The sequence below is a fragment of the Martes martes genome, assembly GCF_963455335.1.
Source record: "Martes martes genome assembly, chromosome: 8".
Classification (NCBI taxonomy): Eukaryota; Metazoa; Chordata; class Mammalia; order Carnivora; family Mustelidae; genus Martes; species Martes martes.
The window spans coordinates 105,815,768-105,834,084 of record NC_137895.1 but is presented as its reverse complement, the minus strand read 5'-3'; the positions used below and the strand labels follow the sequence as shown (position 1 = coordinate 105,834,084).

The window sequence follows — 18,317 nt, the reverse complement described above, 5'->3', positions numbered from 1 at the left end:
CACTATTTTATTTTCTGAGCATTATTGCCATTTAATTTAAAAAATGAGAAATATAGCTTACTACAAATGTTCAGACCAGTACAGGACTATGATTATATGGCCAAAGAATAAACTGTCAACTCTGGGAACAGCTAAAAGTAAGAAGACCACGGGAAGTACTGGAGAGTACAACTATAGTTTTATTAGCACACATCATCTTCTACAGGCTACCCTGTTACTAGTGATGCTTCAGTAGTGGTAACTTGTTCTGTTTGAGAAAGTATTTGGGTATCACGGTGATAAATGCTATAAAACTGATGGGGTAGATTCGCAGCCAACAGAGAATTTAATGAATCTTTAAGAAGGAAAAAAGATGGGATACTTGACGGTTGCCAATTGCAGTCTGGACCCCACTCACTCTTGCACCTAGCTCCATTTCCTCCACGACTGTGTCTAACAAACCAGACAAGGCTGAGGATAAGAAATTTGATTAAGGTGAAAATGAAGAAGATAGAAACACAAGAAAAAAATCCACTGCCTTCAAAAGTAACAACGGAACTGAGAAGCAAACAAGCAAATCATAATGAAGCATGTGCCACCAATATGCACCGCACATGCCATTAGCACTGCCTTCTTATTTTACTTCTTTTTAGCTATTTAACTTTGTAAGATGCAAAGAGGCTGGATCAAATTTAAGTGACTATACTGCCCATTTTCACAATAAAGAATCAAGAACTACTGGCAGTGAAGGCCAAGGGAAGGAAAAGAAGTTGAACATTGAAAGAAGCAACTGGGTATTCTGTGAGATTTAGAGTAAAAACCAAGTGGGTCCAACATGTTCTGTTAGGCTATAATATGCCGTTTAATCCGAGTGCCATTTTTGTTGTTGTTCAAGTGATTTTAATTATTGGAATGCACAATATTTAATATACAAATATCTGGGGGGAAATTTTGAGGATATAACCCTAAAAAATGCTCATTGTTCTATAGCTACTTGCAAATCATAGGTAAAACCTTATGATCTTTTAGGTCAAAATTTATATTTAACATTAAAGCCAAATATCATCAAAAATGGCAATTTAAAAAAAATGAGTACCACTATTAAAAATGAGCTTTTAAAAAAAAAGTTAGAATTCATGTGCAAATTTCAGTTATACTGAGAGGATATATCTTTATCACTGCTCAAAACATTAAGAAATACTCGGGGGCACCTGGGTGGCTCAGTGGGTTAAAGTCTCTGCCTTCGGCTCGGGTCATGGTCCAGGGGTCCCAGGGTCCCGGGGTCCTGGGATCGAGCCCCGCATCGGGCTCTCTGCTCAGCAGGGAGCCTGCTTCCTTCTCTCTGCCTGCCTCTCTGCCTACTTGTGATCTCTGTCTGACTTGTGATCTCTGTCTGTGAAATAAATAAATAAAATCTTTTAAAAAAAAAATTAAGAAATTCTCTTCAGGAACAGATAGAAATCCAGCTTACTGAGCCACAAGAAAATACCATATTACTTGAGAGGCATTTTTTAAAACTTTAGTTAGCAATATAGTTGGCAAAAGGCTTCTTCAAAAAATAAACTTACTCTTAATGAAGATATTTAAAACATTCTTTTCAAGTAAAAAAAAAAAAGCGTTTCAAAAATTTAATTTTTTTTAATTTTTTAATTTTATTATTTTGTTAGTCACCATACAGTACATCATTAGTTTTTGATGTAGTGTTCCATGAGTCATGTTTGCAGATAACACCCAGTACTCCATGCACGTACTGCATTTAAATTTAAGTTGATAGCAGCACTGCTGAACTAAAGATACTGCTCCCTACCTCCTCACAATCCTGAGACTTTAGAGAACAGATTTTACTCTAGTCTCATTTTAAGAAAATGGACTCTCACATTCAACAAAACACAAAACCTGCTAAAACTTGAGCAGAGGCGAGTTTCAGAAGAAGAAAATCCATGTAGAAAAGCACAAAGCTAAAGTAAACAGAGCCCTTGGGATTCCCCTCATGGAATTATTAACTTTCATCTCTCCATTTGACAACACAGGTTATAGGACATCTTCCTTCGTGGGGTCATTATACAATTTCTCATTTGGGGCATGGGCTCAATATGGAGCAGCATGTAGTACTGGGAATAAAGAAACTATAAGGGGAACCTATAAGAAGAAAATTTTTTCCTTTGTGAGTTTTCCCCTCTCAAACTTTAAAAGGCTCTGTATTTTATTTTAATTAAAAGAGATTATTCCCAAACAATTTTGCTTTGCTCTTCAAGAAATCAAGAGATATAGATACCCTCCTTCTATCAGAGGGAGTTATTTCTTCTCAGAGGCTAAATTTAGATGAGAGAGATAATTTCTGAACCTGAATAGATAATAAGAATAATGTCCCCAGCCGAAAAAAGCTTTACCCATTTAAGATATTTCAAAATGAGTATCTGTAGATTACCTTGATATACAATTAATACATATCAGTAAAATTAACAGTGGAGTTAGAAGATGGAAAAAGATAAAAATAAGAACAGAAGATGACAGCAGGAGGGGACAGTGGATGAAGGTTACATGGCCTCAGAAATATAAACATGAAAACGGCTTCTTCATACCTTAAACCACTTAGAGCCCAAATGACTGGTCTCATGCAATATTTCACTCAACAGCTTCAGATAGGCAGTGAATAGCAGAATGGTGGAAAAAAGATAAACAGGAAAGAGAGAAAGAAAAAAGCATGCAATTAAAAGCAAATTATATATACATAGCCACTTTGGAAGACAGTTTCACAGTTTCTTACAAAGCTAACTATAGTCTTACCATAAAATCCAGCAATTCCCAGGTATTTACCTAAATGAGTTGATAATTTATGTCCATACGAAAACCTACACATAAATGTTCATAGAAGCTTTATCCATAATTGCCAAACATTGGGAGTAATCAAGATGTTCTTCAACAGGTGAAGGAACAAATTGTGGCATGTCTATACAATGGAAAATTATTCAGAAGTAAAACAAAAGGAGTTATCAGGCCACAAAAAGACCTGGAAGAACCTTAACTGCAAGGCTAAATGGAAAAACTCAGTCAGAAAAGGCTACATACTGTGTTATTCCATCTATATGACATTCTAGAAAAGGAAAAACTATGGAGACAGGAAAAAGATCAAGGATTGGGGAGATGGAGGAAGGACAAACAAGTGGAGCACAGAGGATCTTTGAGGCAATAAAACTATTCTGTATGATACTGTAACAGTGAATACATGACATCAGACATTTGGCAAAACCCACAGAACTGTATGAGATGAAGAGCGAACCAAAATTTAAGCTATGGACCAGTTAATAATGTATCAATATTGGCTCATCAATTCTAATAAATCTATCACACCAATGCTAGATGTTAACAATAGGGAAAACTGAGGTGGAAGAAAGAAAATACGGGAATTTCATGTACTTTCTGCTCAACTTTTCTGTAAACTATAAAACAAAACAAAACAAAAAACAAAAAAAAAACTGATCTAAAATAAGTCTGTTAAAAATAATACATAAACACATAAATATATAAAAATCAATCCCCGAAAAAGCAAATTATAACTAGTTCACACAAGAAGACATTTTAAAATTAAAAAACACATACTAGCAATTTATATGCCATAATGACATGATGTATTATCATCAATGGCCAACATTTCTACATGATATGTAAGACTTGTCACTAAAGAATGATCCCCAAGCAGAAAAAATCTTTAAAGAAAGAAAAAAATGGGGACATGTTGAAAATAAAAGTAAGAATATAAAAAAGGTAAATCAAGATAAAAGAAAATCCCTCTTCACCCAAATTAGAAGTGGACAAGGCATTTATGTAGGAACAGGGCACTGAAAGCCTGTGAAAAGTTCCATTTTTCTTCAGTTTGGCTAAAAACTGTCAGTTTGTCTTTCCTTCTATATTTAGCACTAAAGAAAGCATATCCTCATCCTAACACAGTTATGAAGGGACTTCTTTATGGCACACGCTACATCATGTCTCCTTTGAAAATGTACCCTACTTCCTTGCTGTGCAACTACCTTAACTCACAAGACCACAGTGGTCTCATCATGGGGGTTCCCCAAAAGATTCAGGTTACCCTCTCATTGAATTTGTTACCTTTTTAGCACATAGTTCTCCAACAAAGAAATGGAAAGGAAAAAATAACAAAAAATTACATGTCATGAATCTCTAAGAGACATTCAAAACCTCCAATCACACTCACACTAGGAATTGAGAATAGAGCCTTCTCTTGTTAGAACCATTTCTTCCATTCACATTTCCCAATTTTAGTTATCCTTCCTAACAAAAAGTCAAAAGCAAGTGTATAGGGATCTAAAAGATGTAAAAACTATATAAAGCAAACACCACACACAGCAGCAGCAGAACCCTTTAGCAAGTCACTTCAGGGCTGAGGCATGCTGCTCTGGGGCTCTCAAGTCCCACGATAACTATGTCCTTCATACTTGCTACTAACCTTGTCAATATCTTGCAATAACTTTAACTGCTCTTTTGAACAAGGCAGGGTATAAAATAAACTGTTATTTAAATTTAACATTTTAACTCAGAAATGTTTGTGTTTTCCCATTCAATTTAAAAGCAGGATTGTGACCAGTCTCACAACAGACAAATTCCATTTCATCTCACCAGATACAAGAGCATATACTACACCCATATATGTGAAATAAGCCCCAATTTATTAATGCATTGACTCTTAACATGAGTCATTCTTATGCAACCTTATTTCAATTCTTTTTTAGGTTTAAATACTTACACCTGATGAAGTGCTTTTGAAACCCTCTGAACATATGTACAGTTTACCTATACTATACTGGTTGGGTTTTACCTTGTGTTTAACCAGCAGCATTGCCAGTAACTGTATGAAATTGCAGACCTGTTTTTCAGCACTGGTCCTGGCTGACTCCTCTTGTGCCAGCACCATTTCTCGCTCTGCAGTTATCTGTACACTTTCTCTTAGTGCTTCTTCCAGCTCTTCAATCCTGTCATCCTTCTTACGGAGACTGTCCTGGAAAACGATGGAAGACTAGGTGAAGTAGACTAATTAGTTAACCCAAGAAGAGACTATTTATCAAGAAAGGACTATTTGCTTATTAAATATCCTTCCCTCCAGAAGTAAATCCAAGCCAGAAAGATATCTTCACAGAGGAAAGAACAAGGGAAGAAAAGAAGTATAATAGGAGGTTGAAGTATATTACTAAGAGCAAAAGGTCAAGTTAGTTAAGCAAAGAAATTAGTGATGGATTTGTTCTCTGTAACAGAGAGAATAAAACTGTGTTAAGCAGCATAGGCAGCAAGGGCTTGATTACTTAAAAACACAAAGCTCTTTCTGAATTACTTTCTAAATTGGGCTTTAAGCCAGCTTTGATGAAGCCTAAGTAATAAGACTTAATATCAAAATATTCTCTCCCTACAAAGTTCAGCCTTGATGAAAAAGTTAAATAGCATGATTTTTCAGATTATATTCTTCACACAGACAACTGTCAGCAAACCAATTTAGAAAAAAAAAATGAAAAAGAAAGAAGTTTCCTAATAATTTCAAGACATCAAAGGTTTCTCTTAATCTCATAGAGAAAACTAAAAATGGTCACTGGATATAAGTGATCAGGCTGAGAATGAGTAATTTAAGTTAGCCAACCAATTCCCACTAACTTTGATATTCTAAATAAGTTTAAAAATTAACTCCTGGGAAGGCAAATATGGATTCCTAAAAGAAAGACAAAATCCTACAGATTTTGAACATGTAAGAACATGTAAGAAAGGGAAGATCTTAAAATAAGAAGGGTAAATGGAGCAGAGTTCAAGCAGTATTAAGAATTAGATGCATCAGATTATTATTAAGCATTTCCTCTTGAAATTTTTCTAGAACCAAAAGATTAAAAAGAAAGTGCTATCTTTTACTAACACAATTAAATTAAATTAAATTTAAATTAAATTAAAAACAAAAGAACAAGAGTTGCTGAAACACTCTCCAACTTTCAGAATACTCGTATCAGTAAAGGATATCAAAGGATTTTGTCATTCATCTATGCAATTCTCATTTATTTAGACTGTAGTTCACTTTTTAAGTGTAAGGCACAGAAAGTCCTTTCTAACAACTTTGTCTTCAGAAATCCAGAACTGGAAATCTGTCAAAGGTAAATCAGACTTTTCTCCTAGCACTGAAAGAATATCTTACTATTTAACATCTTTCATAATAAAAAGTTGATAAATCTTTTGTTCTCATTTTTCTCAACTAAAAAAAATGAGATTAAAAAATATTCACATTTCAGTAATGTATGTCACATTCATTTGTTTTTAAGTGTTCATTTTTCTAGGAGAAAATGTTATAAAATAACCTGATTTAGCCCCATAAGTAAGATTCTCTTATAAGGGCAGTTTAGCTATATCAAAAAAAGTTTTTTCTTGAAATCTTAATGGTTCCGGGTGGCCTGCCGTGAGCAGCAAAGTGCAGCTTCCAAAACTGCTGAAGTTACTGTGGAACATTTCTAAAACAATGCCAAGCAGAGAGGGACAATAGAAACAAAGTCCAGCATAGTTCCTTTTGATTCAAAGAATATGAAATGCAACAGAAGGATTATGTGGAAAGAGACAAATGCAATTGTCAGTGAGTTCAGTCCTCTCAAAAACTCCAATGAATAACTTTATTTGTAGTAACATGGGGTTCTGAATTCCAGATTACTGAAAGCAAAAAGAAACACAAATGCTTCCCATTATCGACTGGTTCTGAATAACACAGTATTATTATGTTTTTGTCCAGTCTGTGATATTCTTTACTCTTAACACTGTCTTTGAGAGATCTCCTTAGAGACTTCTGTTACTCTAACCTAAACTGTGGCTGAAAAACTTATCCCAGATAACTTCCCAGAACCTATTTCAAACAAACAGGATTATCTGCTTTTCTGCACTGGCTGAAAAATAGCTTTGTGGCTTTATCAGTAAAAATTTTTTAGAGAGAGGATACTTAGTAATTTGTCATAATCCAGATAATCAGTTTTCATACTGAAAGTTTCATCAAAACCAGTACAAAAATCAGAGTCTACCCGATGAGTTCTGTGTACAAGACCATTTATTTACGAAAACTTTCTGGACTTAATGGTAAAGATGGTTCAAAATCCGTGTCCATAATAAGGACAAAGAACAAAAGTCAAGAAATAGCACAAATAAAAATCAGAAAACTGTTAAAATATTATTTATGAAATACTGTAAATTACATAAATTATAATACAATTTAAAATCAATGTAAAATAACGTATGGAACCATGCGGTCCAAGAAAGCTGTATTAAACCAGGATAGTAACAAAAGAATGAAGACAGCGAATATTCTCATCACGTTCAACACCAAGACCAACAAAGTCTGTAACTACTTAATCCGTCTAGTGAGTAAAATGTGGCTCCAGTCTTGTTTTCAGAATCTTAATAGATACCTGGCTAAGGTAAACCAAGGAAGTTTTCTTTGTACTGAATTACACACCTTGAATCTTTTTCATTTAATAAAATATTGAGCCAATGCCAGAAATTAATAGAATCTTTTAGTTCTATAAATACTGGAGTCCTAAGCACACTGCTAGATCATATTTATAATTATCCTTCCTTTTTCTTACACTTTCAGTGAGGATTAAATACATTTATTATACTTAGACTATAATATGGGTATTCTACTTTTTTTTTAAAGTTTAGAATACTAGAGAAAAGATTTTTAAGTTTTAGAAAGGCCAAAAATGATTGTCCACAAAGAATAAAAAATTGGAAGGCACTGGAATTTTTTATGTAAAACAAAGAATCAGAAGACAACTGAAATAATGCCTTCAAAACTCTGAAGGAAAGATGCTTTCTGATCTAGAATTCTATATCCAAACTATCAATCAAATGTAAGGGAAGAATGCAAAATCAAAATCTTAAAATCACAGACTCTCTCCGAAAGCTACTAGGGATGTGGTCCATCAAACTTAAGAAGTCAACCTAGAAAGAGGAAGACATGGGACCCAGAACAAAGGATATCTACTATAAATGAGTAGTGAAGGGAACCTCAGGGTAACCAGAAGCCTAGAGAATAAAGAGAATTCACAGGAGAGGAGAGAAACTCAAGGAAAGAGGTTTCCAAGAAAAAACAGTGGATGAACAGATTACGAGGTTAATAGTAAGGGATGATGAATTCTATAATTACCAACATTGAGAGGAATGTTATAGTAGGAGAAAGGAATTTGGGAATAAACTGGTGATATGTACACAAATAAATAATAAAACAAATTTAAAAACCCAATGCTATTATTACCACAAGGAAAAACTAAAAGTACGGTAGAGGAAATATCATAATATACTATGTGCCTGAGACATAATAATGTAAAACTTATATTAGAAAGATGGAAAGAGGGAAATATGTGTGGTGACTTGCTTAGAAAGGCTAATTCCTCATCATTCATAGTAAGAAGTCAGTAGATAATTAATGTCGAAATAAGAAAATAATAGTAAAAAAATGTCATTTGGAGAGGTGGAAGTGTTAAACAGTATTAAAAACAAGCAAAAGGAGTGAAAGCATGCTTATCTCAGGGGAGTAGGAATCTAGGTTAGACAAGAATGAGGTAGAGGACTACCACTTTTATAAGCCATGTAGTATTATGTCACTTTGTAAATTATATAAATAAGCATTGTTAGAAAAAAAATTCAAAATCAAATTTTAAAATGTTGAAAAAGCAGATACTGCAAATAAATAAGAATACATGAATTTCTGGAAATAGTTAAAAATGTGGTGACTATTTCAGGTATGGATACTCTAAACATATGGGTTAACTATTTACTGGAAAGAGAAAAGACTGGGCAAATGTATCTCAAGACAGTGCCAATGGTGAAAAAATTATATGAATTTCAAGTCACTCTCTTCTTCCTCAGTTTTTTGTTCAAAAGTTGAATTTCTTCATGCAAATAATTTGCATAGCAGGTCAAAATTATGAGAAATTCTTTTCCAGTCTTTAGGTAACCATGGAATATTCTAAATAAGAACATTTTTTTTAAAGAGGTAAAATATTGCAGTAAGTTCTATTATTCAGAAAATACCTAATGCATAAATATACCAATAGCATATGTGTAAGACACAGCACCAAGCCAAGAGCTTTGAAAATTGTTCCCATCGCCCTTTCTGTGCAAATAGTTTCTTCTTCTTCTTTTTTTTTAATACCTATGAAAATAGTAGTGAGTAGATTTTGGTAATAGAGTTTGACACAAAATTCTAGTGACAGAACTGTTCATTTACACTGCACTTAATGGTGTATTTTGGTTTGAACAAAAAGAAAAATCTCTATTCAATGCCTAAACTTTAAGTAGAAAAAGTGACAGTTATCACCCACTTCTCCGAATATGTGTAAGCCAATAAAATGTCAGTAAGGTATAGCACTTTCAGAAACCGCAAAACACAAAGGAGTTCATATACTTCTGCTTTTGTTAACACAAGGCTGGAGGAAGTAAGGGGATGTGAGAAAAGCCCTGGAAAGTGCTTCTTGGTCACTCAAATAGTGACAGTGATTATACCAGATACATCCTAAGGCTCTGACTATATGCTATACACATTTAACTCTATTTTCTCTTTTAAAAAGCCCACATACGGGGCGCCTGGGTGGCTCAGCGGGTTAAAGCCTCTGCCTTCGGCTCGGGGCATGATCCCAGGGTTCTGGGATCAAGCCCCGCATCGGGCTCTCTGCTCAGCGGGGAGCCTGCTTCCCTCTCTCTCTCTGCCTGCCTCTCTGCCTACTTGTGATCTCTGTTTGTCAAATAAATAAATAAAACCTTAAAAAGTCCACATACACCAGTCTTTAAGATAAATCATGAGGCAATCCTGCCATTCTAAGACTTGCTGCTTTAGCTTGCAATAAAATCTTCTTCAGCAAATACATTATTTGTGTTGTCCAATACAGCCACACGTGGCTACTGTATTAGACAACACAAATAATGAGATGTGCCATAAATACACACTAAATTTTGAAGATAGTACCAAAAACGTCACGTAATAATCCTCACATTGATTATATGTTGAAATGATAATATTTTGGATATACTGAATTCAATAAAGAACATTATTAAAATTATTAAGTTTCCTTTTGGTTTTTTAAATGAAGCCATTAGAAAATTCAAAATTATATATGTGCCCACATTTCTATTTTTGCTGGACAGCACAGCAATATCTAGAACGTATGTTATAAATACATCTCTTGGGGTGCATGGGTAGCTCAGTCAGTCAAGTATTTGCTTTAACTTGGGTCATGATCCTGGGATCCTGAGATTGACCCCTGCATTGGGTTCCCTGCTCAGTGGGGAGCCTGCTTCTCCCTCTCCCATTCCCCCTGCTTGTGCTCTCTCGCTGTCAAATAAATAAAAGCTTTAAAAGAAAATAAGTTCATCTCTTTTCTTAGCTCAGAGCCTATTAACACAGAAACACGAGTTACGAAGGTAAGAATCCTTATGGCAAACTGCCTAAAATTCTAACAATCTAAAGCACTAAAAGGTTCTGCAATGGTAACATTAATAAAACAAATTCGAATAGCATTAACTTTCTGCCAACAGAGAAAAACAAACTGGATCTCAAGGAAAAAAATTCAATATATGGCATATCACTTTAATACATAGGATATAAAGTGCCTGTATTAGTTGTTTACTGTTATATAACAAATAGCCTCAAAATGTAGCAGCTTAAAATAACAGTGAACATTTTTTTTTTTATCATGCACAGCTTCTGTGGGTCCAAAACTCAAAAACAGCTTAGCCAAACAGTTCTCGTCCCAGGGTCTCTTGTGGGGTCACAGTCAAGATGTCAGTCAGGATTCAGTCCTCTGTTTCCACTTACATGGCTGGCAAGTTGGTGATAGCTATTGGCAAGGGGCCTCTGTTCTTCTCCACAGGGCTACTTGAGTGTCATTATGATATGGCGCCTGGCTTTCCTCATAGAAAGTGACCCAAGAAAACAAGACAGACGCAGATATCTTTTATGATCTAGCTTCAGAAGTCACATACTTCCACTTCTGACGTTTTCTATTGATCACATAGACTAACCCTGATACAATGTGGGAGAGAACTACACAAGGGCTCCAACACCAGGAGGTAAGGATGATCTGGGGTCATCCTGGAAGATGATTATCGTAGTATGCTAGAGTATACTTCCAGCATAAGAAAACTGAATTATCAACAAAGCAATGGGGCATGAAAACAGTGATTATCACAACTGCACCTGAGAGAAAAATACCTGTTAGGATAAAAGGGTCTTTACCAGAAAGACAGAGCTTTTTTTATGAGGTTATACTGAAATGGAACCGAATGACACTAGATTACCTAAAATGTAAAAGGCAGGGATTAAAGATACTACACAAAATTAGGATATCCATTGGATATGAGATGAGCAAAATATGCCTTTTGTCAAAAATTATTCAGAATAAAACTTGCAATTGGATTGAGTTCTAATGAAATATTTTCCTATGATTAAGGTAAAAATGAAGAGGATTCCAATTCAATTTGTTAGTAGTTCAGTACTTCGAATACTCAATGATATACCAATCAATCAGAGGTCAACTAAAAAAAATTACTGGGTGGATGTTTTAAGAGCTATATATAATAGAAGTTATTTAATAAATTCAGTCTTCACATTTTAGTGACGCTCTTTTCTTTGGGGAATAAACCCATTTTTAAGGAAATTATGAGAATGAAGTATTCCTGGTCTTGTTGGCCCCCACTGACTAAAGACCCTCCTTAAATCCTGTTCCTTTATGAATTTTCATTAAAATTGATTTTACTCTTGAGAGGAAAAAAAAATCATAAAATTTAGCAAAAAACAAGTCTAATTTAAAATTACAAAGAGGGGAATTATTTGTACTGTTTGGAGCTATCCAATTTTCTAGCCCTCATTATTTAGAAGAATATCAAATGGGCAGCATTGGGGGGGGTGAAAACTACACAGAGAAAGAAACTTGAATTTCATTCACCTGCTGTAACTTGGAATTTCACTCTGTTTAATCAATTTAGGCAGCCCAAAATTTAGACATGTACTGTAACTCACTTAAAATCTATGTGTAGACAGGAAAGGAACATGCTTCACTATTTTAAATAGTCCTTACCACTTAAAATGAAAGCAGTATCTTTAGAATTTTACTTCAACTGCTACAAATTATGTTTGCACTCATCAAAACTAACACAGACCAGTTTTCCTACACCTAGATTAGGTGCTGAAACCTATTTACTATGCCAACTACACTTACCAAATAAGGTCAAATAAGACCACTTCATTTACAGAGTACAGGGTTCAAAGCAGGAGGTTTGTGTGACTAGTTCTGGGCGGATGGTAAAGGGACAGAGGAAGTGGGAAGCTACCCAAAAATTCCTCATATCCTTAAATAAGAAGACTCCTACTAGTCGAGAAATTAGGGCAAAAGCTGTGACACAACAACACACATTAACAAGAAGACTGGATTCTAGCAAATCCCATACGAGGACTACTGACATTCATCTGAACTTTGCTTCTTGGCATCAGCTCTGTCAACATTAACTACATACCACTGCAGCTGTTAGACTCTAGTCTCCACTGCCTTTCCTTCAAACCAAACATTCAATAAGAACAGTGAAGGCAAAACAAACAAACAATGCAGCAGTTAAAAAATAAATTTTTGTTCCCTTCAAATATCGCCATCAAAATTAAAAGGGAAAAAGGTTCAATACTACAGTAACCTAAAAAGAAATCGTTTGATAATGACAGATCTTATTAATCTTTTTCCTTTGTCAGTAGCAGAGGGAAAGTCACTGTAATCTCCCACAAATTATCCAAGGTAACCCAGCCTCCCCTGTTCACCCGTCCCTTTCTCAACTTGAACTCTGCCGTGATTATGGAGGTCATTTCTTTGGGTTAATATTAAGAGCTGCTTCCTTTGGAGTAAACACCACTTACCAAAAAGGCTTTAACATGTTCTGAAAGATATTAATGTTAACTGCTACCCATTATCCTTAACGTAAAGAGACAGTAATTCCTTATTACTCTCCACCCCACTGCTTATTCTTCCTCCCTTTTCCCCATCCCCCAAGCATACACACATAGCAGAAGATTTCATTTAAATCATTCAACATGTCAGAATTCAATTACCAACTACTCATATGCTTACTGGGGGAAAAAAATTGAAGCTAGATGCATTGATAAAGTCAATTTTAAGAAAAGAAAGCTAGCCTAACACAGAGACAGAATTTGGTTATACACCAACTACTTTTTATTTTAAGGAAATGCTTTGGGTTAAAATTTAAAGATATTTTCTTCCCCCTTCTGTCCAAAGTCCCTCAAATATCTCCCCTGTTTTAGAGAACTCTGTTACGACCTTAATTGTTAAAAATCAAAGTCAAACAAGAGCAGATGGGTTTCATTAAAGAAACAGAAATATATACATATAAAATGATGCTTTTACATAAATAATTTTTACAGAGCATATTGTACAAATACCCATGTAGATAATAAGCCAGGTTCTTATCTTAAAAATCCTGGAAGCTGGGTATCAGAAACTTGAGCAAGGACACAGTTTTGCCTAATCTTACTACACATCTCCTCTGATCAATAATGCTTATAAAAACAACAAGCATACATTTTCAAAGCCTTTACCAAAATCCCAAAGATAATCTTTTACTTAAAATAATAAACAACTGATGTGGTCCATAAGAGAATGACTTTTGTCTTTGAGGTCTTGGCAAGGGGGATACATAATACCTGCTTCTGTCCTCTTAAAAATAAAAAGAATCTTCTCAGAGACTTCACTTTCCAAATATAAAAGAGGGGTTTCCACAACAACACAAAAGAAAGGACTAAACCATTCATTTCACTGAAGTGCAGACAGAGTACTTGTAAGAATTTTAGTGCCAGATGTAACTTTAACTACTCATTATTTTATGGAGAGGATTCTTGTAATAAGCTAAAAGGGTGTTGGCTAAAAGTTTCCATAGAATAGGTCTAATTTAACAGCAGGAAGCAGCTCAGTCGGCTACCTACACATGAATATTATCAATAAACATTCCTTCAGTACCTTTCACTGGCTATCAAAAAGAACCGATTTTTGGTGAGAGAAAAGTATCTATAGAGTCCATTTCAACACTGTAGATTTCCTTAAAATAATTTTATGACTTGTTTTGCTTTTTTCTAAATGATAAAAAGCAGCACAGTTTGGGATAAAAGCTTTAAAAAATCACACACATGCCAACAATTTGAGTAGGTGCTTCACCTGCAGGAAAACCAAATTTTCAAGTTAATTCCATCAACTACACAAAAGGTTGTTAAAATGGATGTTATCTGTATGTATACTCTTCCAGTGTAATCCCTAACTCTACTTAGTATTTGCCGAGAACACCATAAAACCCCACTCATGCCCATACTCTAGACAGAAAAAAGAACTGTCTTGCCAAGAAAAAAAATTAATTAAAGAGGAAGAAATAATACAGGATTAAATCTTTAAATAGGAGGAGAATGTCTGTTAAGAAACCAAAATTTATTTTTATGAGAACATAGTTAATAGATCAGAGGTATCTAATCAGATGACGCATCCCATAGTATTTCTAGAAAGGTATCAGACTCTCTTAATTTCTTTTGAAGGTTTTCTTAAATAAGTATCCCCATGGCCAATGTGAAAACTAAAGATAAGAAGTCTTCATTTCAGAAAGGAAAAAAAAAATCTCTTACTAAAATGGAAAAATTATTTTTGACAGAGCAAATCCAATCAAATTTTAAATAAAAACACAAATGTTTCACCGATAATGCATCTAAAAAGAGAGTATGCCTAAATATATGTAAAGTTTCCCTATCTCTATTTCTATTGTTTTCCCTTTCTTTGAACTTTATTCTTAATATTCATTGGTCTCAGGAGAGCTGACTCACAAGAGCTGCAGTGTTCTTTCAGCAGCCCCATTAATCTCTGTGACAGAAGCCTCTCTCAAGGTTAAATTCAAATACTTATCTTTGTTATAAATAAAAACAAAGCACTAAACTACTACTGATATGAGCTCACCCCTCCCTATTTCAGACTCCTTTGTCTTATTAGAATATGACTAAAACTTGCAGTTTTGTCAAAAGACAAAGTGAGTATTATTGCTTAAAGAAAAAAAATATTTAAGGTAAATATTCTCAACTAACCGAAAACCTGATACTTCCTTTGTTAAAATATGGAAACTCCTTAAAGGGTAACCTATGAAATTTTACTGAATACTAGGATGCTAAATGTTGTAGCATCATACAAGGTTTTTTTTTTAATTTTTAATTTTTCAATTGAATTTTTAATTTAAGAATTTTAATTTTAATTTTTAAGTTGTAACTAAATCTTTAAATTTTATCATTTATAACAATGATAGCTGCACTTAATGAATGGCTACCTACCTAAAACATTGTTTCATTATTTCTGAAAAGAAATGTTTAAAACAGCCCTTAACCTAAGGCAGATAGAAACTAGTCGAGAAGAGAAAAGTGATTAAATCACACAGGAATAATTATAGGACATTAAGTAGAAAACAATAAAGTACAATTAAACATACAGGCTGTGGAACAAGGAATAAAACAGTAACAAAACAGAATGTAGAGATCATCAACAAAGTTTAATTTTAAGCCAGAATCTTTAGGTGGTAAAACTGGAAATCCAAAGAGAAAGGATTCTGTGTAAGAAAAAGAGCATAGATTAGAAAATCAATAAACCATATTTAAGAAACATAAACACTATCAGCTTCTCTAGGATACAGTAGCTATGCTAGTATCTCACCTAAAAATTAGGTTAGAAATAAAGGTTTGGTTGATGGGAGAATCCAAAGGCCAGGCTAAGATGCCTGTGAACAAGGAGGGTTCTGGACATCTCAGTGATGCCACTGAAATCAATAAACACTTTTAGAACCGACTATATATAATGTACCAAAACCTGGTTCCCAAACTCAAATATGTGGGGGAAACAGCACACAAGTTATGAGTATATAATACAAAGTAAGCGAAAATAAGCTCTGAAATCAAAGCAGAAACAAAGTCTAATAGAATTACAACACAGGGCCTGATTAATTCCAACTGTGAGGATTTAGGCAGGCTGCACAAAAGGGAGGAGCATTTGAACTGAACCTCAGAACATGGGCAGGCTTTCAAGTAAAGTAAAATACGGCTTACAAAAAACATTAATGAAACAACTCAGAACTAATTTAATACAGAGGTAAGATCTTGAGTAAGGAAAACAAAATTCGGCAAAATTAAATGCTGAATATCAAGGGAAGAGGCACTATAACTAAAAAACATGATAATAGGAAAGACTCATTGCCAATATGTACTGCATTGCTTTTATCATTCATGTCCTATATTTGTGAATAACTGGAATTATAAAATAATTTAAATGTATGTATGGATCACACTAGAAACACTTTAACCATCATATAATCAAGTTTTAATATCAGTTATGTATATACCCAAGAAAGACATTACAAAGACCTTGTGACCTTAGGACAGTGAATTTTGGTGAATGTGTGACAGAAAAATTGTTCAGGGGAAGTGTCTGCATCAACACAGGACTATTTAACTATCTCCAAGGTCAATAAGGTATGAAGACATCTATTTACTTTAACCCAAGGAGACCACTGCTCTTGACCATTTTGAATACACTGGAGCACACCACTCAACTATGCTGTCCTCTTTCTCAGTCCCTCAGCACCATTAGCATGAAGTATTTACTCCCTCTCTGGAGACAATCTTCTCTCTTGCCTTCTATAATGCCTTACTCTCCTTTTCCCTCCCACCTCAACTGGTCTTTCCATTTGTTTCCTTTCAAACACCACCTTCTCCCACCCAACCCCATCTTTACCTACTGAGGACCTTAAGGGCTCAACTCTAACTCCATGTTTTTCTGTTAATATTTTACCTCTAGATGATATCACTGATTCTTATGGAGTTCAGAATGATTTTTAAACTCAAGTCCCCCAAATTAATTTACCATAATTTCTATTTATTACTTGGTTAGTTTTATCATTATGGTATATTGTCTTCCCCATAAGACAATATGCTCCAGAAGGGCAGGAAATAAGACTTTTCACTATAATCAACTCTAGCAACAGACCTTTACACTTAGAAAGCATTTGATGAATTTATATGAAATAAAGGGAAGACATCAAGGAAAATGAGTGAAAAGTAAGCTTAATATCTTAGAGGGATAGAGACTAGTCAAAGTACATCAAAGCTGTAACAAAAGAGCCATATTATTGTATCATGGCTTTACAGTTTGGGTCGAATTTTCAGAACAATCAAATTGTTCAACTAAATTCTACATTAAATTAAGCCTTTAGGATATCAAACTATATAGAGAACACAATAACATCTGCATTGCAAACATAGAAACAGTACTTCCAAAAAAGCCTAACATATCTATCCTGTATCATTAAGCTTGGAGGTAAGATGTTTTTGAAATTGATAGCTCATTTTTTTCAAGGGGATGGGAAAGTGAAGTAGGTAATTAAAAGTGCTGAGAAAAGAGAGTCAATGACAATTTTAAATAAATTTTTTATTCTGAACTAATTATAAATATAAAGAAAAGCTGCAGAATTAGTACACAGTTCCCATATACCTCTCCACCCAACCTCTTCTCATGTTAAGAGCTTACATAACCACGGTAACAATGATCAAAATTATGAAACTGACAATACTTTACCAAAGTACAATACTTTTTACCAAACTAAAGGCCTTATTCTAATTACAACATTTTTTCCTTAATGTTCTCTATCTGTCTCAGGGTTCAATCTAGGATCTCACATTTCATTCACTTAACATTTCTTCTAAGTTCCCACCAACCCACCTATAACAGTGTTCAGTCTTTGTCTTTCATGATCTTGATACCTTTTTAAAGTATACTGCACAGTTATTTTATAAAATGTCCCAGAATATGGATTTGCCTGGTATTTTCTCATGACTGGAATAAGATAATTTATTTTGGAGAAAGAGCAACACAAAAATGATACTGTCTCCTTCTCAGTATATCTGACTACTGGTAATGTTAATCTTGATCATTTTGTTAAGGTATCCGCTAGGTCCGTTCACTGAACCATTACAGTCTTACATTAGTAAACATCTCAGGGAATATATTTTGAGACTAAGACAGACTTATGATGATTTAAATGTTCACCCACTAATTTTCAATACCATCAGTGGATCTTGTCTGCAACAGTTCTTACTGAGGTGTTTGCTTCACGGTGATTATTTAAAATCTATTTCCTTCTACACTTACTAATTAGAAATCTTCTTTGGAAAAGAGCTATCCTTACTCCTGCACTGACTTTTGCATTTGATTACTTATATCAGTATGGACTCATGAATATTTATT

General features: G+C 34.3%; 1 protein-coding gene across 3 annotated transcripts in view; it reads right to left on the bottom strand.

The window, feature by feature from the left end:
* ERC1 (ELKS/RAB6-interacting/CAST family member 1) overlaps positions 1-18,317 on the bottom strand; it is a 549,895-nt gene that overhangs the window by 296,661 nt on the left and 234,917 nt on the right. For all 3 annotated transcript variants that reach the window (XM_080810688.1, XM_080810687.1, XM_080810689.1), the window contains one exon: positions 4,862-4,993. In XM_080810688.1, the coding sequence (XP_080666814.1) occupies positions 4,862-4,993 (132 nt within the window). The remainder of the gene's footprint in view (positions 1-4,861; positions 4,994-18,317) is intronic.